Source organism: Pelophylax lessonae (genome assembly GCF_965119305.1).
Source record: "Pelophylax lessonae genome assembly, chromosome: 2".
NCBI classification, from domain to species: Eukaryota; Metazoa; Chordata; class Amphibia; order Anura; family Ranidae; genus Pelophylax; species Pelophylax lessonae.
This window is the reverse complement of record NC_138769.1, coordinates 213929792-213956006: the sequence shown is the minus strand read 5'-3', so window position 1 is coordinate 213956006 and position 26215 is coordinate 213929792. Positions and strand designations below refer to the sequence as shown.

The window sequence follows — 26215 nt, the reverse complement described above, 5'->3', positions numbered from 1 at the left end:
TGCAGAAGGTTTTTTTTTTTATCTTAATGTATTCTTTGCATTAAGTATAACTAAAGTCAATGTTTTTTTAGTTTTGGACAGAGTAGAGAGGGATTAGAACACCTGTCAGGTTTTTAGTGCTGTCTGTTAGGGAGATTTACCCTCTCTTTGTGCCCTGTTTACCATTATCATCTAAAATGAAAGTAAAAGACAACCCCAAATTTTGGTTGGCCCCACAAAAGTAATAGAAGGGAAATTTTCCAATGGGGACACTAGTTTGGGTGACATGGGGGTCCCCAAGGGATTCATATAATTTGCTGGGATTTTCCCTCACTTCCTGTTTTGGCTATGGGACAGGAATTGAAAGGAAATCTCCCCAATGGGACACAGACAGCAAAAAAATAAACTGATAGGGGTTATAACCCTCTCTTACTCCATCCAAAATGAAATAAAAAAAGTTTTGCCTATAATTCTACTTCAAGATAAAAAATGTTTGTGTCCAGCGGACCCCCTCAACCCCCTAACACTTATCTGAGCCCCATCTCCATCCAGCGATTTTGCATGAGAGTCTTGGCTGTACGGGACACTCCTTCCTCATTGGCTGAGACAGCAGCAGGCTCCATTGGTGCCCGCTGCTGTCAATCAAAGTCAATGAGCCAATGAGGAGAGAGAGGGGGCAGCTATGAGTCTGAATGACTGAATGAATGGCTATGAGTCTGAATGAACACTCGGCAGGAGGGAGGGGCCAGGAGTGCCAGCGAGGGACACAAGAAGAGGAGGATCCAGGCTGCTCTGAGCAAAACCACTGCACAGAGCAGATAAGTATGACATGTTTGTTATTTTTAAACAAAAAAAAGACTTTAATATCACTTTAAGACAATCCCTGGAAACTAGGAAAAAGCTAAAAAAAAAAAAAGCAAATCGAATTTTTATTTAAAAATGTGAAATTTTCTAAGTACTTTAGTTATGACATGGTCAGAGTCTAAGGACTTTTAAAAATAGAACATTTTATTAAAAAGGTGAAATACTGTGATTTTTTACACATTTCCAGTCAGTTTGTTAATGCTTACTTTGGAAGGAGAAAGTTCACACCTAACAGCAAATAACATGTGTAGCAATCAATTAGAGCACAACTATTTCTGTTTGCAGAGAAACACTTTTATTTATTGCAGAGCATGTGGAATAAAATGCTGTTGTAAGATGTTAGCTGCTGTATAAATACCAGAAACCCAACAAAAATAGTCTACTAAATGTGAAAAAAATTATTAAATAAATAAATACATTTTGAAATTGACTAATAAAATTAGTACATTCAATATGTAAAGATTAGGTATGTGCGGTAAAAATGAGCAGCCTCTATTTTTTTATCTAGCAGTAAAAGACAAGAATTGATTGGTGGAAGTAGCAGCCACAACAAATCTAAAAGGAAAGACAACTTTACTCTTAAAAAATTAAAATAAAGCTAAAACCCTCAACTTTGCAGAAAATGGTTTAGAAGAGCAACAGTTTAATAGTATACTGCGCAAAAAAATGAAAGGAACACTTTTTAATCAGAGTATAGCATCAAGTCAATTCAACTCCTGGGATATTTATCTGGTCAGTTAAGTAATAGAGGGAGTTGTTAATCAGTTTCAGCTGCTTTGATGTTAATGAAATTAAAAACAGGTGCACTAGATGGGCAACAATGAGACATTCTTTTTTTATATATTTAAGTTGCACTCTGGTTTGTCAAAAAAACAATATTCTTGTAAAGAAACTTGGTTTTATTTATAAAGACATTATATATTCCAACGGCTAAATCTGCATCTGTAGTGCATGTACATAAACCTTAATAATTTAAATAATAACATGTTATTAGATTTTTACTCCAGGAGTTTGGAAATACTAGAGGAATGCTCAAATAATGCATTGCAATGTAAATAAACCCATTTGATTTTAGTCTACGAAATCTAAAACAATGCAGATGGCTAAAATACGACTAAAACTAAAGCTGCATTTTAGTCAAAAGACTATGACTAAAACTAAATCAAAACTTGATGGCAAAATTAACACTGCCAGGCACCAGGTATTAGCAAATCAAAAAAATACATGGCAGATTTTATCTTGCAATAAAAACTAAAGTTATTATTAGGGATGATCGAACTTTTGAAAAGTTCGGTTCGACCAGAACACCCGAAATTCCCGAAAGTTCAGCCCCGATTTCAGAACCCCATTGAAATCAATGGGACCCGAACTTCGGTAATCAAAAAACACAATTTTGACGCCCTAAAACTCAATAAATGCCCCTAAAAAGTGCCTAGGGTTCTGGGTCATTACTCACACAAAAAAAAGTTCTTAAACATTGTCATTTTTGATAGAGAGACAATTATTGAAAAAACTATTGAAAAATTATTGAAAAAAAAATGAAATTTATTTGGATTTGGTGTCTGGGGGGTCTAAAAAGTGTACCTGTGAAGTTTCAGCTCTGTAGCATGTCCAGAACCAGAAAAAAAAAAGATTGTTTGTATTAGAATTGCAGTAGAGCAGGATAGTGGCTCCGCTATTTTCACATCCGGCCGTTTTTGTTGCAAGCGTTTATAGGGCTTTTTTTGTGGACGTGTTTGGAGGCAGGCATGACATCTGAACTTCTGTGTAGGGGTATATATACACACACACATGTAAGTATATATACACATACACATATATAGGTGTGAAAGTAGCAGAACCCTATGCCTGCGCTAATGAAATAATTAGCAGGCATAGGGCTACGCTCCAATCACACCTATATGTGTATAAATACATATAAGTGTGTGTGTATATATACCCCTATACAGAAGTTCAGATGTCATGCCTGCCTACAAAGACGCCCAAAAAATGCCCAAAAAATGCCCAAAAAACGCCTGCAACAAAAACACCCAGATGTTAGGCATAGGGTTCTGCTACTTTCACACCTGCTACTTTCACACCTATATATGTGTATGTGTATATATACATACATGTGTGTGTGTGTATATATACCCCTACACAGAAGATCAGATGTCATGCCTGCCTCCAAAGACGCCCAAAAAACGCCTGCGACAAAAACGCCCAGGTGTGTTGTTGCAGGCGTTTTTTTTTAACAATTTTTTGGGCGTCTTACTCTTTGGAGACAGGCATAACATCTGAACTTCTGTATAGGGGTATATATACACACACACTTATATGTATTTATACACATACACACATATAGGTGTGATAGGAGCGTAGCCCTATGCCTGCTAATTATTTCATTAGCGCAGGCATAGAGTTCTGCTACTTTCACACCCATATGTGTGTATGTGTATATATACATATATGTGTGTGTGTATATATACCCCTACACAGAAGTTCAGATGTCATGCCTGCCTCCAAAGACGTCCACAAAAAAGCCCAATAAACGCCTGCTACAAAAATGGCCAGGTGTGAAAGTAGCGAAGCAATTCTAATAGAAACAATCTTTTTTCTATAGCGGTCACCCTGACATGGAAGGGTTTGGTCACCCTGCCATAGCAGTCAGAGTCAGTTGACCCTACACTACACTACAGTCACCCTGACACTTAACACTTTCCCTACAGAAACTAGATTATTAAATCTAACTATAGTGGAAAATAGTACCATAACTACACTAGATATCCCTGTCCTCACACTAATAATTACTAAATGACACTTTGAAGCAGGAGTAACAGAACTGCTTCCACTCTCTTCCACGTCCCTGTATTACAATGCTAGAGATTTGGCGGGGCTATATTATATACTGGGGGGCGTATTCACTACTGATTGGCCTCTGGACCCCCTAGTCACTCCAATCACATTCCTAGCATCCTCCTGCCCCCTCAATTGGCTTTTACTGATGGTTCTGGTACACAGGCTTTTAAAGTCCAGTTCCTGTCCCATTGCATTTTGGTCGGTTCTGGTTGCCGAATTTCGAACTTTTTCAGCAAAAAGTTCGAAATTCGGCCGAATTTCGAACAGTCAATATTCGGGTCGAACCGATGGTCGACCCGAACCGTTCGATCATCCCTAGTTATTATCAGAGAGACAATAGCCAAAAATGTTGTTCAGTGGCGTGACAGTATGTAAGCAGCTTGGTTAGGCTGCAAATATAAGAGCATTAAAGGAGGCAGGCTTTATCTTGAATTCAATGTTAGACTGTATTATTTGAGAGACAATGGCCACAAATATTGTACAGTGGCTGAACAGTATGTAAGCAGCTTGGTTTGGTAAGACCACAATGTATGAAGGAGAGACAAGGAAAGTTTTGTCTTGAAATAAACATTAGAGTGAATACTTTTGAGACAATAGCCAGAAAAAATTGTATAGCTGCTAGACAGTATGTAAGCAGTCTGAATAAGCAAAGGCAGTTTTTATTTTGAAATAAACATTAGAATGTATTATATGAGAGAAAAGAGCCTCAGCAAACATTAGAAATTTAGCAGCTGATTTCTAGCTGTAGAAGCCTTGTGTGGAATTTCTACAGTGCCAGAGTACTGGAAGAGGCTGCAAATTTTGAGACACATAAAGCAGTATTTACCCTGCAGTAAACAGTAGAATTTTGACAGCTGAGAAACATACCATGGCATGTCTACATTTCTGGAACGCATGAATAGGCTGCAAACTTCAATATGCAATGCAGGGTTTACACTACAGCAGCATTTGAAATATGGCAGCTGAGGGCTAGCTCCAGAAACATTGTGTGGTACATTTACAATGCTGGAGCACCAGAACAGACCACAAATTTCAGGGAACAACACAGTATTTATCTAGCAGCATTTAAGGAAAATTGTATTTTGTAGAATTAGTAAAAGGGGTTTTGTATTAATTGGTAATCCAATACTGGTTTAAAAAAAAAAAGTGAAGGGGTTCACATTGTCAGGGGATGGTTGTTTTGCCGTTCTCTAACAAAACCTCCTGCTGTGCTGAAGGCCCTCTAAGTAAACTGCCTTTTAGGCAATACCAGTGGTCCAGCCTGGGCACCCAACAGTCTATGTGCTTTTAAGAGTTGAGATTATCCACATCAGCCTGGGATAATGTAGTCAGTAATCAAGTGGTTCAGGCACTGCCTGTGAATGCTAATTACAGCTGGGCCTGTACAACATGGTTTTTAAACCCTCTAAAAAACAGCCTTGAGGCAGCACCACCACCATTGCTCCTATTTTCAGGAATCTGAGCATCAGAGACACTCTGGTCATCAGAGAAGATCCTGCTACCATCACGAAACATGTCCTTATGCATCATTCCTCTAAATGTAACATTTTGGGTTTCCCCTGGGATGGTGGTAGTAAATTGGCCATTTTAACTGTCTCTTTAGTGCTGTAAGTAGCAAGCCAAATTTGGAGAGGAGGTGCAGGCCGTGTCCCCCCCCCCCAGCTCCTCCCCACTGCCAATGCAGCTCTCCTGGATATGGAAATAGTACTAGGAACAAAATGGGGTCGGGCGAGTAAACAAGACATTTAGGCTGGAGATGAGAGAATTTGAGCTGTGGGGGGATATGGGGGAGGAGGAAGGGGATTTGTTTTAGGGTGGGCAATGGGGATGGTGTGCTGGGAGAAGAGATCTGTATAGGGGGGGACTTCTGCTGGGAGGTGGGAAAGGGAGGAGGGTTGTGCTAGGAGGAGGGATTGAGGGAGGTTCTGTGATGGAAGGTGGGAGAGGGGTGCTAGGGTTGGGGGGATTTAGCAGGGAGAAGATTTGTGCTATTAGTCCTGGGAGGGGGGATTTGGGGGGCAGAAGATTTTTGTTAGAATGGGGAATGGGGGGGAGAGGATTTGTGCTAGGAGGAGGATTTGGGAGGGGGAATTTTGCTAAGAAGGGGTATTTCTGGGTAGATGATTTGTGCGGGGAAATGTGATTTATAAGAAGGAGGAATTGTGCTAGGAGGGGTGATTTGGGGGGAGAGTATTTGTGCTAGGCGGGGGGATTTAGGTGGTAGGATTTGAGCTAGGAGAGGAAATTTTGGGGGATAAGGATATGTGCTAGAATGGGGGATTTGCACTAGAATGGTGGATTTGGTAGGCATTTGTGATAGGAGGAGGGATATGTGGAGGTGTATATGTGCTAGGTGGGGGGTTGTGCTAGAAGGAGAATTCAGGAAGGGGAGAATGTGTGCTCCGAGGGGAGATTGGGGGAGAGATTTTTTGCTGGGAGGTGGGATTTTAGCAGAGGGGAATTTGTACTGGTGAGATTTTTGGATTTCAGAGGGAATTTATGCTCCGATCAATATTTAACAAAACCATCCTTGGCTGCAATTATTGTTGGGATACATCTCTGCTAGCTTTGTTCATCTAGCTCCTGCTTTTCTATTTTGCTTGATTAAATGTCCTGTCAGGTTAGATGAGGATATTTGGTGAACAGTTATTTTTCCAGGTCTTGGTAAAGCTTTCTAATTTGATTAGAGTGGGCTTTAACTAAGCTATTTTAGTTCATTCAGGTTGTTATTTTTAAACCACTTCAGTGTAGCCTTGGTTGTGGGTTTGTCATTGTCCTGGTGAATGGTAGCCCTCTGTTCAGGTCTTTTGTTGCCTACAACAAGTTTTCTTACAGAATTCACTAGTGTTTGGCTCCATTTACGTTGCCCTTTATCCTGACTAGCCAAGGCTGCAACATGGTGCTGCCACCACTATGCTTCACTGTGTGGATGCTGTTCCTAGGGTAATCAGCAGCATTGACTTTCCTCCATTACTGGTGTTTTGTAATAAGTAAAATTCGGATTTGGCACATCAGGCCAAACAAACTTTTTACACATATGCCAGGTTCCACATACAATCTGGCAAACTACAAACGTGATATGATATGGCTTTCTTTTGTTCACACTACCATAAAGCCTTTGTGCAGAATCTGGGTTATAGTTGCTTTTTTCCTGCACAATTTTTTTCACTGGAGCTGTGGTTCTCAGCAGCTTCTTCGGAGTTATCATTGGATTCCTGACTGCTTTACTGAAAAATCCCCTCTTACCTGATCATTAGAATTGTGAATGTGCCATGTTCTCTACATTACTTAATAAATGTTTTTTAAATTATATCAAATTAAAGAGAATATATATATATATATATATATATATATATATATATATATATATATATATATTTATATATGTATATATATACAGTGCTCAGTACAATTTTAATAAATATCTCAATAGACACGAGAACCATTTCCAAGATTTTGACAAAACTGAGTTTTATAAAACATATGTTTAGCTGCATTATATAAAAGTAAGGTTAATAATATAACTTAGATCACAAAATCTTCACTTTACTCAAATTAGTTGATGCAAAAATGAATACAACTCACAACAAAAACTACAACATCTAGTATTTTGTATGACCTCCATGATTTGTAAGGACAGCAGCAAGTCTTCTAGGCATGGAATGAACAAGTTGGCGACATATTGCAGTGGACCAACATTAGCAGATGACATGGCTGCCCAAATCATTACTGACTGTGGAAAATTTTGCATTTTATTTGGAAATCAAGGTTCCAGGGTCTGGAGAAAGAGTGGAGAGGCACAGAATCCAAGATGTATGAGGTCCAGTGTGAAGTTTTCAGTCAGTGATGATTTGGGGAGCCATGTCATCTGCTGGTGTTGGTCCACTGTGTTTTATCAAGTCCAAAGTCAGCGCAGCCCTCTACCAGAAAATTCTAGAACACTTCATGCTTCCCTCTGCTGACCAGCTTTTTGGAGATGCTGATTTAATTTTCCAGCAGGACATGGCACCTGCCCACACAGCCAAAAGTACCAATACCTGGTTTAATGATCATGGTATCACTGTGCTTGATTGGCCAGCAAACTCGTCTGACCTAAACCCCATAGGGAATCTGTGGGATATTGTCAAGAGGAAGATGAGAGACACCAGACCCAACAATGCAGATGAGCTGAAGGCCACACCGCATTAATGCAGTAATTCATGCAAAAGGAGCCCCAAACAAGTATTGCGTGCATACTATACTGTACATGGATATACTTTTTCTGTAAGCCAACATCTCTGGATTAAAAATCCTTTTTTTATTGGTCTAATGTAACATTTTAATTTTCTGAGATACTGAATTTGGAGTTTTTACTAGCTGTAAGCTGTAATCATCAAAATTAAAAGAAAGAAATGCTTAAAATATACCACCAAGGGTGTGTAACTCATCTATACAAAATACATGAGTTCCACTCTTTGAATGGAATTACTGAAATAAAATAACTTTTTGATGATATTCTAATTTTATGAGATGCATATATATATATATATATATATATATATATATATATATATATATATATATATATATACAACATTTTTGGGGGGTTAAGATAAGCTTAAATAATTTTGGGGATAAGATAAGCTTAAATAATGCTCCAGGCAATGTTACAAATTTCAGACATGCTTTTATAACACAACTGTAACTGGTGTTTCTGCAGAACTTTACCCCACACTTGGCTAGTGCCATGATTCTGACTTAGATATTGGCTCTAACAAACTCTGGAGCCTTTTTTTAACAGGTTTATTTATTTTGAGATCTTGTGATACTTTACCACATGTGGACTCCATTCAACTACCTATGTGAAGGTACCAAAGTTTATTTATATGTTTAAAACCACTTGCCGACCGCCACACGACTATATACGGCGGCGGTCAGCCCCTCACAAGCAGAGTGACGTATTGGTACGTCACTAGCCTGGGAGGGTCTGGGGATCGAGCGCGCGCCGCCTGCGGCGCGCTCCCGCTCCCGCGCGGTCACGGACCCCCCCGCGCGTGTGACCAGCGGACCCGATATCCGCTGGTCACTCAGCGATCAGCGGGGGAGAGGGAGAAAGGCAGGCAGCTTGTGTAAACAAGCTGCCTGTCAGCTCTTCCTGTGTAGAAACACTTATCATACGGTTCTACTATGTAGAACCGTTGATCAGTGTAACTACACCTCAAGCCACAGCCAATCACAGTTAGAATCACGCCCCTAGGGACACACACAGCCCCTCCCTCTCAAATAAAGTTAACCCCTTCACTGCCAGTGTATTTTTACAGTAACAGTGCATATTTTTAGCGCTGATTACTGTAGAAATGTCACTGGTAACCCCAAAAGTGTCAAAAATGTCAGTCAAGGGTCCGATCTGTCCGCCGCAATGTCGCAGTACCGCAAAAAAAATTGCAGATCGCCACCATTACGCGTTAAAAAAAAACAACAAAAATGACAAAAATCTTTCCCTTTGTTAGTAAACGCGATAACTTTTGCGCAAACCAATCAAAATACGCTTTTTGCGATTTTTTTTACCAAACATATGTAGCATAAAACAAATTGGCCGAAGATTTTAAAAAGTTTTGATTTTTACTTTTTTTTGGGGGGGAATTTCATATAAAAAAATGTGAAAAATATTGTTATTTTTGCAAAATTGACGCTCTTTTTTTGTTTATAGCGCGTGATCAAAAAATCGCACAGGTGATCAAATACCACCAAAAGAAAGCTCTATTTGTGGGAAAAAAAGGACGTCAAATTCGTTTAGGTACAGCGTCGCACGACCGCGCAATTGTCCGTTAAAGTCACGCAGTGCCGAATCGCAAAATACCCCCTGGTCAGGAAGGGGGTAAAATCTTCCGGGGCTTAAGTCGTTAAAACACAGAATTAGAATACATATGCAGTTAAGACCTTTCAGGTTTTTTTTAATTTGCAAACCATTAGGAAAACATGCTTTTTATTCATATAGCCTATTTAAAATGTCCATGAAAACTCTTGTAACATTAAAAAATATGGTAAAGGGCAAGGGGTGGATACTTATGCAAAGTCCGGGAGCTGGAAAGAGTATACATGCTATATAGCAAATATAAGTAACATTCCTATAGGTGTTTTAGTACACAATACCACTGTGAGAGCAAAATTAAAATATTTATTTTGGTAATTTTTATTTTTTAGGGTCTACCTGTGCAGCTCCTTCGCTGTCCCTCACAACGCCTCTTAGATCGAATAATACGACGTTACACTGAAGTGTTTGATGCTGGCAGTGTGTACATGACACATCTAACTGAAAAAGATAAAATGAGACTGCTCTACACACTTTCTGTGAATGCTCATCCCATTGTCTTACAGGTAATTAATAGATGATCTATTCTTGGCAGAGTAATACAAATGTGTTGCTCATAAAAAAGTAAAAAGTGGAAGTAGTTTTTGTAATATTAAACCCAATTCAGCCTTTTATTTTTCTTGGTTAGAGAATGAAAGCTGACACCTAAATTATATGGGCAATTGCGCAATTTTTCTTGGCTTTAATTCTTATAAATGTTTCTAGTAGACCATAGTTCCTCGGTCTTAAAAGTTGCAAGGGACAGATGCAGCATCCAACACTGTATCCACCTAGTTGAGTATTTTTTTTTTTTTATTTTAAATCCTAAACTTCTCTGTTAATGGAATTACATGGGTAGTTATTAGATGTTAATAGAGATTATCGAAATTTGGAGTTTTGTTTATCTGAAATTATGGCACAAATTGGGATATTTTTTTTTTTTCAAGAAAAATAGCTTTTATTTAAGAAAAACAAAACAGGTGCATACACCGTACAAACGGTATAGATTGCAACACATTCAAGAGATAAAGAACAAGGCAAAAAAAAAAAAAAGGGGGGGGTCTTTGTCAAATATTGATACTGTGAATGCACAATTACCACAGAGCATAAAACAGTACATTCTAGTCAGAGAACATCGCAGCATTACTACAGTAAGGAGCTAAGTGGTAAACCTGAGAACAGGAGTAAGTTAAAAGCCAGGGTACAAAGAGGGGGGAGAGAACGGGGAAAGAGACAACAGGGGGAGAGGAGAAAGGGGCAGGGACGGAAGGGAGAGGGGAGAGAAGGAGAGGAAAGGAAAGCGAAGGGGAGCTTCACCAAGGACAGTTACCAACCAGCATACAATCACATACAATTAAGCTTCAAACAACCTCTGCATGACCAGTTGCGGGGGAGCCAAGGCCGGATCATCCAGCCAAGGCTGCCAGATAGAATAAAACTTTTTCAGCGCTTTCCTATGTTGGTAAGTCAACTTTTCTCGAATTAAGGTACTATTAACCTGGGCAATCCATTGTGCCACTGACAGGACTCTAGAAGGAATCCAGTGTCTGGCTATCAGTTTGCGTGCAATATAAAGAAGCCTCAGAACTGCCACATGAGCGCTGGGAGTCAGGGTCTCCACCTCCACAGCCCCCAACAGACAAATCAGCGGATCACGAAGCAGCTGAAAGGCATACACTCTGGATATCGTGGCTATTATTGTAGACCAGTATGTAAAAAGTTTCGAGCATCTCCACATCATGTGTATCAACGTTCCTTGGTCTTGGCTACATTTCGGGCACAGAGGGGAGGGTCTACAACCCCAACGGTGAAGTTGAACAGGCGTTCTATAAGCCCTGTGAAAAAGCATAAGGTGGGAAACCTTGTGAGAGGCCGAGACCGAAACCATAGGGATGGAGGAAAGGCAAAGCTCCAACCGCTCACCATCAATTGGTCCCATGTCCTCCTCCCAAGCCGCCCGGGCGGGAAGAGTGGCTGGATCCTGGAGAGAACTCAACAGAGCAACATACACATCAGAGATCATACCCTTTTTATCGCTAGCCTGAAATACCTCCGTTAGGAGTTTATTGGGAGTGAGCCGCAAAGGTATCAGCCGGGCCTGAGCAGCAATGGCATGTCTGAGTTGAAGAAACCTATAGAGGTACTGACGGGGCACACCAAATTCCTCCTGCAAATCCTGAAAGGATTTCAAAACATCACCTCGAAACAGTTGAGTTATATAACAGACCCCCACCCCCTCCAAGCCTCCGCCCCCTCCAGGGGCAGAAGTTCTCTGTAATTCAGATTATCCCAGATGGGGGGTCTCAGGCAAGAAGCCCCCAACCCGGAGCATCTTCTTGACACTGCGCCACACCAACCTAAGCAGGGCCACCGTAGGCAGTCCTGCCAGAAGGTGCGAAAATCCAGCCTCCAGGTGGACCAGAACAGGATCAGGCGACCCCTCCAGAGTCAACATAGCCCCAATGGGATCGAGCGGGTCCGGTTTCCCCCAGCCCCCCATATGCTGGACCTGGGAAGCTAGGAAATACACCCGGGGGTTCGGCACCGCCAATCCGCCCTCGTCCTTTGCCATCTGGAGAGTGGACAGGCGGATTCTAGCCACCTTCCTGCACCATATCAGCTCCCGACATTGAGATTCTATCCTGTGGAACCACCGCCTGGGGATCCACACAGGGGTATTATGAAAAACATATAGTTGGGGCGCCCAGACCATTTTGATAAGATTAATGCGGCCAGCAACAGAGAGTGGAAGTTTACACCAACTAGTGCATTTTGTACAGAGCCTCCGCAGCAGCGGCACCAAATTCAGAGTCAAATAATCCGAGGGTGTCGGATTCACCACTATGCCCAGATATTTGAACCTATCCACTATGCGCACAGAGGATGCACACGGAGGAAGTGGGGCGGACAGGGGGTCTAAGGGCATCAGCACAGATTTGTCCCAATTAATGGAGAATCCCGAAAGTGAGCCAAAATAATCGATAAGGGACATCACCGAACGCAGGGAATCCTGAGTATCGCCTAGGTAGAGAAGGGTGTCATCGGCATATAATGAGATAACGTCCGCACGCGACGCCCGCTGAAACCCCACAATCTCCGGGGATGCTCTCACCCACGCAGCAAGAGGCTCCAGTGCCATGGCAAAAAGTAGCGGAGACAGCGGGCACCCTTGACGGGTACCCCGATAGAGATTAAAAGGTTCCGTCAGTTCCCCATTAAACCGCAATCTGGCCGTGGGGCCCGAATATAACAGTTGTACCCAGCGAAGGAAAGAGTCTCCCACACCAAAGCGGCGTAACACCACCCATAAGTATGGCCACTCCACGCTATCGAATGCCTTAGCGGCACCTAGTGAAAAAAACGCTCGATTTCCTGGATTATCCACTGGCAACTGGAGATTTAGAAAAAGACGACGAAGATTCAAAGCTGTCGATCGCGCCGGAATAAATCCCGATTGGTCTCGGTGTATCACCTTATGGATAAGCAGGGAAAGTCGGGACGCCAGGACCTTAGCCAAGATCTTGACGTCAGCCGTCAGAAGCGAAATAGGTCGGTAGGAGTCAGGCGAAGTCGGGTCCTTGTCCGGCTTCAGGATGAGCACCACAATGGCCTCCATCATAGACGTCGGCAACCTACCTTCCCGGAGGGCAGAGTTATACACCAGGAGTAATTTAGGCACTAGATGCTCCGCATATCTACCGTAAACCTCCGACGGGATCCCATCGGCTCCCAGAGATTTACCTTTGGGAACAGTACCCAAAGCCGTGTATATCTCGCTCTCCGTCAACGGAGCACACAAGGAGGCCGCGTCCGCCTCCGAGAATGACGGAAGGGCGCAGCCATCCAGGAAGGTTTCTATTTCCTGAGAGCCTGCCGTGACCTTAGATGAATAGAGATTTCTATAAAACTCGCTCAGCACCCTCCCAACATCAGCGTTAGCATGCCACTGTCGACCCTGAGGGTCAGTGAGCACAGGGATAAAGGTGGTAGGTTGCTGAGCTCTAACCATCATCGCCAACATGTGGCCAGTAGTTTCACCCTCCTCAAAGTACCGCTGCTGTAAGAAGAACCGTTTATTTTCCGCCCTCTGGAGCGAAACCGTGCCCGCCAGGGATTGGGCCGCCAACCAGGACCTCCGAGAGGTCTCCGAGGGATCGGCTATGTAGGCAGCCTCCGCCCTCGCAACCTCATCCACAACCGTCCCCTCCCAGGCCCTGGTCCCAGTTTTGATCCCATTGATGACTTCAATAAAATACCCCCTCATATAAGCCTTAGCAGCATCCCACACAATCCTAATGTCAGTAGAATGGAGGTTTTGGTTGAAGAAGGAGGTCAGTATGGCCGGAAAGGGGTCAGGACTGGGGAAGAGCGTCAACCAAAAAGCATTTAGCTTCCATAGCGGTCTACCCCGACTCTCAGGAAGAGAGAGCCGGACCCACAGCGGTGAGTGGTCAGAGATCAGCCTCGGCCCATAGCCCGCCGAGGACACCAAAGGGAGGAGACGACTGTTCCCCAGACCCAGATCAATCCGTGAAAGGCCCGCATGAGCAGCTGAGAAGCACGAAAAACGTCTCTCTGTCGGATTAGCCATTCTCCAGACGTCCGTCAGTCCGAGTTCCCCCACCAGCCGGGCGAACGGTGTAGGACCCCCAGGCAGTGAGGGACCCCCGGAGCGCGGAGCGAATCTATCAAGAGCAACATCAAGAACATTGTTAAAATCACCAAGGAGCAATATCGGAACGTCTGGAAATTTTAGAACCTGGTCGAGTACCCTAGCTGAGTAGGGCGGCGGGACATAGACCGCGGCAATCACACAGGTCAGACTCGCCATCCGACTCAGCAGAATAACAAAACGGCCCTCAGGGTCCAGGACGGACTGTAAACAAGTAAATTGCAAATCCTTCCTAATCAGTATGCTAACACCTCTAGAATAGTTAGAGAAAACCGAATGGTATTGAGAACTAAACATGCTAGGCGCCAAGTTGAACCTGTCCGCAGGAGCAACATAAGTCTCCTGCAGACACACAACATCGGCCTGTAGCCTTTTAACATTTCTAAGAACAGCCGTACGCTTCACCGGGTTGTGCAGGCCTCTGACATTCCAGGAAAGTATACAGACCGTATCAGCCATAAGGGATTATAGGTAAGAAGATAATAGGAGTAAGGGCAGCGGAGGGCTCCCGCCGTAGTCCAAACGTCCAATTAACAGCAGGTTGAGCACACATCATCAAAGGATCAATCCGAGTCCACAGGGAGGATACATCACAGGTAGACAGTATAAAAAAGAAGGAAAGTGCCATCCGGTTCCATGCCCAGCTCGAAGCAAGGGAAAATAGAGCTGAGGTTGCAACGTAGACGGGCAGGTGTCCTTGTCCGGTGAAGCTGGTGAAAACTAGAGCAAGGAACAAACAATGGGATCCAAGGGGGGAAACACAGCAGCCATGGGGAAAGTCAGGAACAACAGACCGGGGGCCGTCCAACATGGACAAATAGGGGGAATCCAGTGAGGGATCACAGCTGACAATGCAATCTCCTCTAGAACCTTGAACATTCACAAAAACCGTAGAAAACATATCCGTAGACATGGGATGGGCGCATCCGCCCGTTCAGGAGACTGAAGAAAACCTGTCACTCACCCAGACCATCCAGCATCCGTTCCCCCCCCCCCGGCACACATGGGGGGGAGGCGATAAGTAGCACCGATCACAAAGTTCTCACAATCATGGAGCCCCCCGTCCAGGGGAGGGGGGGGGCCGCCCTCAATGCCCTGCCGTTGGCATCCAGCCACTGAGCCGCAGCCGATGGTTTGTCAAAGAATAAGACTTCGCCACCCGCCACGACCCTGAGCCTGGAGGGGTACAACATAGCGTATCGTAGATTAAGATCTGTGAGCCGTCTCTTGACATCCTGAAATCGGGCCCTCTGCTTCTGCACCTCCGCAGAATAATCCGGGAACAGGGAAATTCTTGCGTTGTCCATGGCCAGTTTCATGGTCCTGGCCTTTGACAGGATAGCGTCTCTGTCCTTGTAGTTAAGGAGTTTGAAAATGAAGGTGCGTGGCGGGGCCCCTGGCGGGAGCGGACGCATAGGAACCCTGTGAGCCCTCTCCACGGAAAACATAGGGGTGAAAGTCTCCTTCCCAAAGGTGGAAAGAAGCCAGTTCTCAATGAAGGCTACCGGATTCTTCCCTTCAGCCCGTTCTGGGATACCTATTGCCCGCACATTACTCCGTCTCATTCTGTTCTCCAGATCGTCAAGCCTGGCAGCCTGTTGAGCAGATAATACAGCCGTTTGTTTCACCTCTCTTTGCAGGGGAGTCATCTCATCCTCCAGGGAGCTGACCCGACCCTCCACTGCCGAGGTCCTCTCCCTCAGTTTTTGCATGTCATGGCGCACAAAAGAGAGTTCCGCCTTCACCCCCTTCAGTTCAGCCATCAGTGCAGTAATGGAGGAGCTACAAGTATTCACCGCCGCCATGATATCCCTGAGCGTGGGCTCAGGATCATGGGAGGATTGCATGCGGGCCGGGTCTGAGCAGGCCTGATCCCACTCCTGCAGCTGGTCCGATATGTCTCCCAGGGGCACAGTGTCATCCGCCTCCGTGGGTGAATCAGGGGAGACTCCCGATGCTGCGGCAGGGGTGGAGGAGCGGTCCCTGGAAGCCGGCCTGTTAAACAGCCTCTGGGCGGCCTCCAGGTACGTATCCTTGTGCTGCGCTCTCTGCCCAGCTGCGCCATCTTTGGTCTGGCCGGCCGTGGGGCCCTTCCCGTCTTTATTGCGCTTCTGCATGCCGGGGGAGCAGCGGAACGACTCACCGGGGACGCTCTGACAGTCTGCGAGGGCTCCGGTGCCGGTCGGGGAGGAAACAGCCGGGGATCCGAGCGAGGACAGGAGACTAGAACAGGGTTCTCGGCGGAGCTAGCGAGGCACACGTCCACTCACATTCAAGGTCCGGCCACGCCCCCACAAATTGGGATATTTGGTGAAATGCACTGAAATTGAGGAAGGTTAAATTAGGGTAGTCTTTAAAGTTGTATTTATAAGTTCACATAACTTTGGCATAATTTTTAAAATTCCAGCCACTTGTGCTCCACCAACAGCACACAAAAGCCAGCTTACAATACATCAAACAGCACCTAGAAAAGGCTTACCAGTAAAAAATTTGGAGTGATCAGAACAAAATTTAACTTTATGGTCACTTCCATAAATACACTGCTCAAAAAAAATTAAAAGAACGCTGTTTAATCAGAGTATAGCATCAAGTCAATTAAACTCCTGGGATATTGATCTGGTCAGTTAAGTAGCAGAGGGGGTTGTTAATCGGTTTCAGCTGCTTTGGTGTTAATGAAATTAACAACAGGTGCACTAGATAGGCAACAATGAGACAACCTCCAAAACAGAAATGTTTTTACAGGTGGAGGCCACTGCCATTTTTTCCCTAGTCATCTTTTCTGACTGTTTTTCACTAGTTTTGCATTTGTCTATGGACAGACTTCATAAAGGTGGCCTAAGGGCCCAACGTACTCTAGTGAGCCCTGTGCTCACTGCCCAGCACCGTTGAGCTTGATTGGTATTTGGTATTGAACACCAGAATTGGTAGGTCCAAGACTGGTGCCCTGTGCTTTTCACAGATGAGAGCAGGTTCACCCTGAGTACATGTGACAGACATGAAAGGGTCTGGAGAAGCCATGGAGAACGTTATACTGCATGTAACATCATTCAACATGACCAGTTTGGTGCTGGGTCAGTGATGGTCTGGGGAGACATATCCATGGAGGGATACACAGACCTCTACAGGCTAGACAATGCCTCACAGACTGCCATTAAGTTATCGGAATGAAATTCTTGGACCCATTATCAGACCCTAGGCTGATGCAGTGGGTTCAGCCTCAGGTGGTGAGAGTATGCAGCCAGTTCCTGGAGGATGAAGGAATTAATGCTACTGAATGGCCCCCATGCTCGCCTGAGCTAAATCCAATAAAACATCTCTGGGACATTATGTTTTGGTCCATTCGATGCCACCAGGTTGCACTTCATTCAGTCTGTTCAGGAGCTCAGTTATGTCTTAGTCCAGATCTGGGAGGAAATACCCCAGGACACCATCCGTTGTCTCATTAGGAGCATGCTCCGACGTTGTCAGGCATGCATACAAGCATGTGGGGGCCATACAAACTACTAAGTACCATTCTAAGTTGCTGCAAAGAAATTTCAGCTAAATGGACTAGCCTGCTGCATCATTTTTTTAACTTTAATTTTTGGGGGGTCTTTGAACTCAGCCCTCTGTAGGTTGGTAATTTTCATTTCCATCAAACAATGTGGCATCCTTTGATTCCTAACACATTACCCAGTCCATATCAGTATAGATATCCAACATGATACTTATTCCCATTCAGATCTGATGTGTTTTCAAAGCGTTCCTTGAATTTTTTTCAGCAGTGTACTATGCTTAGAGAGCAGTCAAGACCTGGTATGTATAGAGATGTATAGTGATTTTTTCCTTACAGGGCTTGAGAGGTTAGTCTTAGATCGTGGATGCAAGTAGATTTAAAGATTTTGGTTTTAGCCTGAACTTCTACTTAAGGCTGGGCCCATTCCCTCAGGCATTGCCAGAGCAACCGATAAGGTTCCTGGAACTTGGTCCCCCAGTGTTTCCTAGTGCCCCTGACTTTCCAAGAAGATTCTTGAGTTTGATAGCATCCTTGATTTTAACTGACCCCAAAATTCCTAGTGATTTATAATGCCCCCGAATTCCTATTGTCCATGATTTTCCAAGCGATTTAAAGTGACCTTGTGATTCTTATTGTTCCTTTAGCTGGACCTCTGTTGTTCCTAGTAACTTCCAAGCCTACCAGTGTGATTTTCGTACCACCTAATGTTCCCAATATTTTTCACCCTTTCCCCTGTAACTCTTTGTATGTACCAGCCTGCAACCTGTATCCTTGCACCTGTTATATCAGCATTATATTCCACATTGTATCTTTCCTGGACCACCGTGATCACTGTGAGTTTCAGCCTGCATTTCATTATCTGCTCCTGTTGAACAGGGGGTAGAAGAGGCTAAAGTTTAGGCATTTGTCTCAACACCCACAAAGACAAGGACAGCTCACCCCTTACGGAAGACATTATTGTTTTAGTTTAAAAAGGGTACTTTAATATACTCAGGAAACCCTCTAAACTACTAATAAGAACTCTTAAAACAAGAGATAATGGGCTGAATGTAGACCTTAGCTTTCTAAATCATTATCAAATAGTTTTATGAACATTCACATTTATGTGATCTCTTAACCCTCTTGTATTGAATTGTATTGTTGCTGTATTGTCTTCCTTATGTCCCCTTTTACACTTGCGTGACTTGTCCTGTGATTTGGGACTGCAAAGTCACATGACAAGTCATACTTTATGATTTCCAATGAGTACCATTCATATCTGTGCGACTTCAAGTTGCAACGACTTCAAAGTAGTCCCTGCACTACTTTGGTCCGACTTTGATGCGTTTTGAGTCCAGGCTTTACAGTCAGGATCCACCCAGATGCCTGGACTGGCATCCAGCTCAGCCGTTCAGCGTCAGTCTGCTTAGAGCCTGAGCCAGCCCCTCCCACCCCCTCCACTGCCCAGCACTCCAGTAAGCGCTGGAGGGAAAGAGCAGAGAGCCATGGCCGTCAGTCAGAGCAGAAGGGGAGCACTGAGCGCTCACTGCAGAGCCAGCGGGGGGCAGATGCAGCATTGGATCAATGCTGCATCTACCTAGGTGAGTATAAATGTTTGTTTTTTAAGTCCATACTTCTATTTAAAAAAAGTAAAATATGTGATATATGTATCCTAATTGTACAGTACAGAACACAGGACTTTTATTCTTAGACCATGAGTTATAACCTATCAATATATAGGCATAAAACCCTGTGCTATTACTATGCACTCCACAACATGTCTAATAATTGTCTAATAATTGTCTAATAATTGGTGTAAAGTGTGCCTAAAAATAACAACCATTTTCATGTAATGCCAAAAAGTCATAATACACCACCTAAAACCTAAATTCTTCATATAGCTGATATCAGTGCCCACATTAATTAGATGTGCAATACTATTCCTACTGTTACTATAAGTTACTGTTACTATAAGTCCACCAGTCTCTGGGTTTAACAATGTCCACAAATCTTCTGTAAAGTGCTGCACTTAAATTCACTTTGAACTCCACCTTATTTCAATTGTTCACTTTAGGTATTATATGTGCAAGAAAAGGCGGAGTTGGAAGTGAACCATGGCATTACTTGAGGGGATTGCATTTAGGGGTTAAAACAGGCAGTGAGGAGGTGTGATATAATCTCCTTACTGCCTGCCAAATACCTCTGAAAAGGGACCTGAGCATGGATCAATTTCAGTGGTTTGGCTGCAGTATGTGTGTATCTCCAGTTTTCCTGCACGTTTTCTGAAAGTGCACCAAAAGTTATGTATGCTAAGCTTTCAGAAACATTGCAAAACCCTGCAACCAAATAGATGCCAATGGGACCGTGGCTAAAACCGGGGGTATCATGCAGGAAAACTGGGAATACACCCACACTGCAGCCAAACTGAAGAACACCGGTGTAATCCCACTTAAGAAAACATGGGACCAAGTACTACCATAGGCTGACACAAAACAAAACTATTTTGGCTGGCCTCAAGAAAGCTATTGCTGGAGGACAGAACAGGAAGGAGGGGAAGGGGGAGGGAGAGATTTGGGGGAAGGAAAGAAGGGAGAAAAGGAAGAAGGGAGGGAGAAAGGAAGGGAAGGGAGGAAAGAAGGAAGGAAGGAAGGAAGGAAGTTACATAGATGGTCCCTGGAGGCTCACTGGCTCAGTCAGAGAAATGACATACCCAATCAGGTCCTGTGCTACCACTAGGCAAACTAGGCAGCCGCCTAAGGCGCATTGCTGCCTAGGGCGCAGCCACAGCCAGGGGGACTCTGGGGACCCTAATGTAAGGGGGCTATGGGGACCTTTGGGATTCTAACGTAAGGGAAGACTTTGGGGGTCCTAATGAAAGTGGGGTCTCTGTTGTAGGGGTGAAGACTGGGGACTCTGATGTAAGGGGGAGGGGGGGGACTCTGAAGGCCCTGATTTAAGGAGAAGGGATTCTTGAGACCCTGATGTAAGGGGGGGGTTTGGGGACCTCAATGAAAGGGGGGGGGGAGGGGGTCAGGCCCATAGCTGTTTAAGGGACCCCAAAATGTCTGATGGCTGCTCTGTTCCCCACACACTGCACCAATGTTACACATACTGCTGAAGGAACGGATGATGTTAGCTGGAGACTAAGCCGTCTCCTGCAAACTTCAGCCAATCCATGAAGAAGAGGTATATATGGGGAGAAAACATTCTTGTTCAGGCTGCATTTGGAGACTTTATTATTTTTTTCGGGGGGGTTGTGCAAGGAGCTGGTCTTGCCTAGGGCGCAAAATAGTCTAGCACCGGTCCTGTACCCAATACAGCTACAGGCTGCTCTGTTTACGATTTCCTGCCCACACATCCCCTTCACAGACACAGCACAGGCTGCACAGACTGGAGTGTGGGTGGGCACAGGGGGAAAGGGGCAGGGGGAGGCAAAGCAGATCCAAGTCTCCCTCCTTTCCCATTTGTGTGGAGGGGAGGAGGGAGGGTCTGTGCTGGCAATGCTGCTGGGCACTGTGAGAATGTAAGAGAGATGGACATTTGGCACCACTGATGAGGGCATCATAGACTTGGGGGGCGCAGTCTACCCCAGCATACCTCTAGATCCGGCCCTGGTTTTCTGTATATTTAAACCAGTTCCTGGCTTTTCTTAACACAATTTGTAATGTGTGGAAAATTATGTCATTCTATGGGCAGAGGATTTGGGTGATTTGGGCGTTATTTACTTTATTGCAGTAAAGCTGGCAATACATGATTCAATTTTCTTTCCTGCAACCATGAGTCACTATCATGAGCTCTGGTGAAGAACAACTAATGATTAGACCCCGCGCTTTGGATGAGCCTGAATCACCTGCCAGGGAGACCTGTTTGTGTATTTATCCTGCTAGTTTCTGTGTAAGCCTTTCCACTGCTATAACTATTGGCCTCTGAGCCTGACCCACGACTGTGACACCTGAATACTTTTATGGGATATGTTTCTGCTTATCTGTTTAATTTCAGAAACCTCTTGCCTCGCAATCCCCATTAAGAATTTACTTCAGAGAGTTGCTCATATAAATCCCCCAATTTGACCTCCTGTGTAACCTCTGAATCTCAACCTGGTGCTCTCTGTACCTCAGAGACCTCCCTTGGAACCAGCTAGGGATATTCCACTGGTAGACCTCACTTATATGGTTTCCAAGTTTATCCGTTAAGCATATTTCTGAGTTGGTAGCTCTTTCCTGTAAAGAGCCCCTCCTAGTTTTACACAAAGACAAAGTGGTTTGTCTCTCCTACCTTAGGTGGTCGCTTATTTCCTCTTTTTTCTCTTCATGTCCCCTCCCTAGGCCCTGCCCCAAAAACAGGAAACAGGAAATCACCCTATATTGCCTAAACGGGGTGAGGTCACTTAGGATCTACATGAAAGCACAGCTTCTATCTGCAAGAGTAAGGTGAATCAAGCAACTCATTTCCAGGGCATACCTCCTTAGCGTCAGGGTTCCTTCTTTCCCTATGAGAGCTCATTAGACCAGGACTGCTGGTGTCTCTTGGGCTTTTCATCATGAAGGCATCTTCTTTCCGATTTTGCTAGGCCACCACCTGGTCCTATGTTCAAAGGTTCTCCCATGTTTTTCCAGGTGGATGTTCAGGCACTGGGTGATGGGAGGTTTGGCTGCAAAGTGCTTCAAGCTATTGTTTAGTGTTTTATTAGGGTTTTTTAATCTTTATTTTTGAGGGCCTGTTGGCAGTTTTGTTTGCTTTGCTGTTGCCAACTCCTCAATTTATTGTTTGGGTACACCCCATGGTCTAAGGATACAAGTCCTATGTCTTGTACTATGCGATTGAGAGAATATCAATTTTGACTTGAAAACGTATTTGAGTACAGCACAGGACACAGCCCCCTCCCATCCGTGTCTTGATTACTATTTATTGTTTTATCGCAATGGGTGAGGTCATATTGTGCACTCTGTGGGCAGCCCCAGCAAGTTTTTTTTGCCAGTACCCAAATCACCTTATTAAACATATAAAATAAAAGCCTATGCGCTGCTAATCAGGTAAAAGATGTGGGTGAAGGTGTAACAATTCAGAAAAAACTGTGCATTATCATTCAAAAAACAGATCATAGGACTATGTCCTATAGGAAACAAGCAGCCAATTCTTGTATTATCACAAATACTAACTATGATTAAGGTGGGTAAGATTAATCGGCGCTAGTTTCATGAGAAGCTTGAAGGATTATGAGGGGTGGAATAAATAATAAATTCCAGAAAAAAACGCATCAATATCCTAATAGAGGTAGGTAAAAAAAGCATCAAATGACATGTAATGAAAACTGTATAAACTCCATTCAAAAGGCAAAGATGAAAGGTAAGTGTCTAAGTGAGACTGGAAAAAAAAAAAAAAATATATATATATATATATATATATATAAATAACAAAATCGCAATAAATGGAGAAAATGATGGAATTCAGTAAAACTAATAAAGTGACATGTGCAAAAGTCACACCACTAGGTGGAAGGATGATGTTATTCATAACAGTCATGTTATGAATCCCTCAAGCGGAGCCATCCCTGCAGGGAGAACACGATTATTGCTAGTGGGTATAGCCGCTTGCAATAATTGCACACAGGAAATCCAACATGCTGGTTGTCCCCAAGTTTACCAAGTTGGATTGGCTTGGTTATAATCAGCCTGCCAATAGATGGTTCGAATCTCAGCTGGCCCCTGCTAAACCGGCTGAGTTTCAAACCATCTATAGCAAACAATACAAGTCCTGTCTACTGTACTGTATTGTATGATATGGATAGTTAGATTTTAGATACATTTTGCAGTCTTTAGGGCTTGTTCACAACAGCAGTGTGCACTAAAGCAAGGTTGCTGGTATGATATGAAGGCAGCGTTGTCAATGCACATCCCACTGTAACCTTTTGTTGTTAAAACCTTATTGAACTGTCGCAAAGTGACATTTCATGCAGTTCTGTTGGCCGCACTGAGGTAGATTGTGTCCTCCCATGCTGCACTAAAAAAAAATACTTTTTTTCAGTGCACATCATCATAGCATAGTGTTGTAAACTGTCGCAATAGGGAAAACGTTTTTGCTTTGTCTATGCATTGAGACTGCGTTGGGCAAGGTTGACCAACACAGTCAAACACATCTGGTGTGAACAGGCTCCTAAACTGTTGGCACTTTGATATTGATACTAAATTAAAATGTGAACATTGTAGTATATGTAAAACAACCTATTAAGTTAAAAAAAATTAATAAATGAAAGGCAAAACATTTGTATATACAGTGCCTTGCAAAAGTATTCGGCCCCCTTGAACTTTGCGACCTTTTGCCACATTTCAGGCTTCAAACATAAAGATATAAAACTAATTTTTTGTGAAGAATCAACAACAAGTGGGACACAATCATGAAGTGGAACAAAATTTATTGGATATTTAAAACTTTGTTAACAATTAAAAAACTGAAAAATTGGGCGTGCAAAATTATTCAGCCCCTTTACTTTGAGTGCAGCAAACTCTCTCCAGAAGTTCAGTGAGGATCTCTGAATGATCCAATGTTGACCTAAATGACTAATGATGATAAATAGAATCCACCTGTGTGTAATCAAGTCTCCATATAAATGCACCTGCACTGTGATAGTCTCAGAGGTCCGTTTAAAGCGCAGAGGGCATCATGAAGAACAAGGAACACACCAGGCAGGTCCGAGATACTGTTGTGGAGAAGTTTAAAGCCGGATTTGGATACAAAAAGATTTCCCAAGCTTTAAATATCCCAAGGAGCACTGTGCAAGCAATAATATTGAAATGGAAGGAGTATCAGACCACTGCAAATCTACGAAGACCTGGCCGTCCCTCTAAACTTTCAGCTTATACAAGGAGAAGAGTGATCAGAGATGCAGCCAAGAGGCCCATGATCACTCTGGATGAACTGCAGAGATCTACAGCTGAGGTGGGAGACTCTGTCCATAGGACAACAATCAGTCGTATACTGCACAAATCTGGCCTTTATGGAAGAGTGGCAAGAAGAAAGCCATTTCTTAAAGATATCCATAAAAAGTGTAGTTTAAAGTTTGCCACAAGCCACCTGGGAGACACAAACATGTGGAAGAAGGTGCTCTGGTCAGATGAAACCAAAATCGAACTTTTTGGCAACAATGCAAAACGCCCATCACCCTGAACACACCATCCCCACTGTCAAACATGGTGGTGGCAGCATCATGGTTTGGGCCTGCTTTTCTTCAGCAGGGACAGGGAAGATGGTTAAAATTGATGGGAAGATGGATGGAGCCAAATACAGGACCATTCTGGAAGAAAACCTGATGGAGTCTGCAAAAGACCTGAGACTGGGACGGAGATTTGTCTTCCAACAAGACAATGATCCAAAACATAAAGCAAAATCTACAATGGAATGGTTCACAAATAAACATATCTAGGTGTTAGAATGGCCAAGTCAAAGTCCAGACCTGAATCCAATCGAGAATCTGTGGAAAGAACTGAAAACTGCTGTTCACAAACGCTCTCCATCCAACCTCACTGAGCTTGAGCTGTTTTGCAAGGAGGAATGGGCAAAAATTTCAGTCTCTTGATGTGCAAAACTGATAGAGACATACACCAAGCGACTTACAGCTGTAATCGCAGCAAAAGGTGGCGGTACAAAGTATTAACTTAAGGGGACTGAATAATTTTGCACGCCCAATTTTTCAGTTTTTCATTTGTTAAAAAAGTTTGAAATATCTAATAATTTTCGTTCCACTTCATGATTATATCCCACTTGTTGTTGATTCTTCACAAAAAATTACAGTTTTATATCTTTATGTTTGAAGCCTGAAATGTGGCAAAAGGTCGCAAAGTTCAAGGGGGCCGAATACTTTCGCAAGGCACTGTAGATATAAAAAGGGGGAAAAAAATATTGCTAATGTTCATAATGTTTATAATGTTCATCCCATACCCTCTGTTCTCAGCTGTATATGGAGTTTAGAGAGGAGAAACAGCAATATATTAATCTTCCCAGTGAATGGCTATGCAGGGGGGAGGGGGGGCGCCTGTCAGGACAAGTCTGATCATTGGCGCTGTGCTCTAATGCCTACTGTGGTCAGTTTTTGATAGGAGAGCAAAGTGTCTGGCAGGAACACCAGGGATTTCTCATAAAGGAAGCAATACAAAGAGAACAGGATACTTTTTAATACAAGTACATGGTACAGAAGGCACATATGAGGAATATAAAAATAAAAGGGACAGCACCAATGCAGATATAGAAAAAGATGGTCATAGTCCAATTAGAAGTCCATAATAAAATAAGTAGAGAAACGCGTAAGGCGGGGACGGAACGTATGACGTAAGCACGCTGTTAACCGCGGTCTTCGATTTTGGATGTGTACACATTGTTTTTACTTAATCTTATTGTAAGTGCAATACCTTTAGTAAACTACTGTTGGTTCAGACATAGAACACCATTATAGCTTGCTTTTCCTTGAGGTGCTTTGTTATTGTGTGTTCCTGGATATGAGCGAGCGAGCTTGAGCCATTGCTTTCCACCGAATGAACTGGATTCACCATATCGATTTCCAGAA

The 26215-nt window shown here is 43.6% G+C and overlaps 1 protein-coding gene across 1 annotated transcript in view; it reads left to right on the top strand.

Moving 5' to 3' along the window:
* Positions 1-26215, top strand: part of DIPK2B (divergent protein kinase domain 2B) — a 107052-nt gene that overhangs the window by 60406 nt on the left and 20431 nt on the right. Inside the window, exon 3 of the mRNA XM_082247430.1 lies at positions 9865-10038. Coding sequence (XP_082103556.1) covers positions 9865-10038 — 174 coding nt within the window. The remainder of the gene's footprint in view (positions 1-9864; positions 10039-26215) is intronic.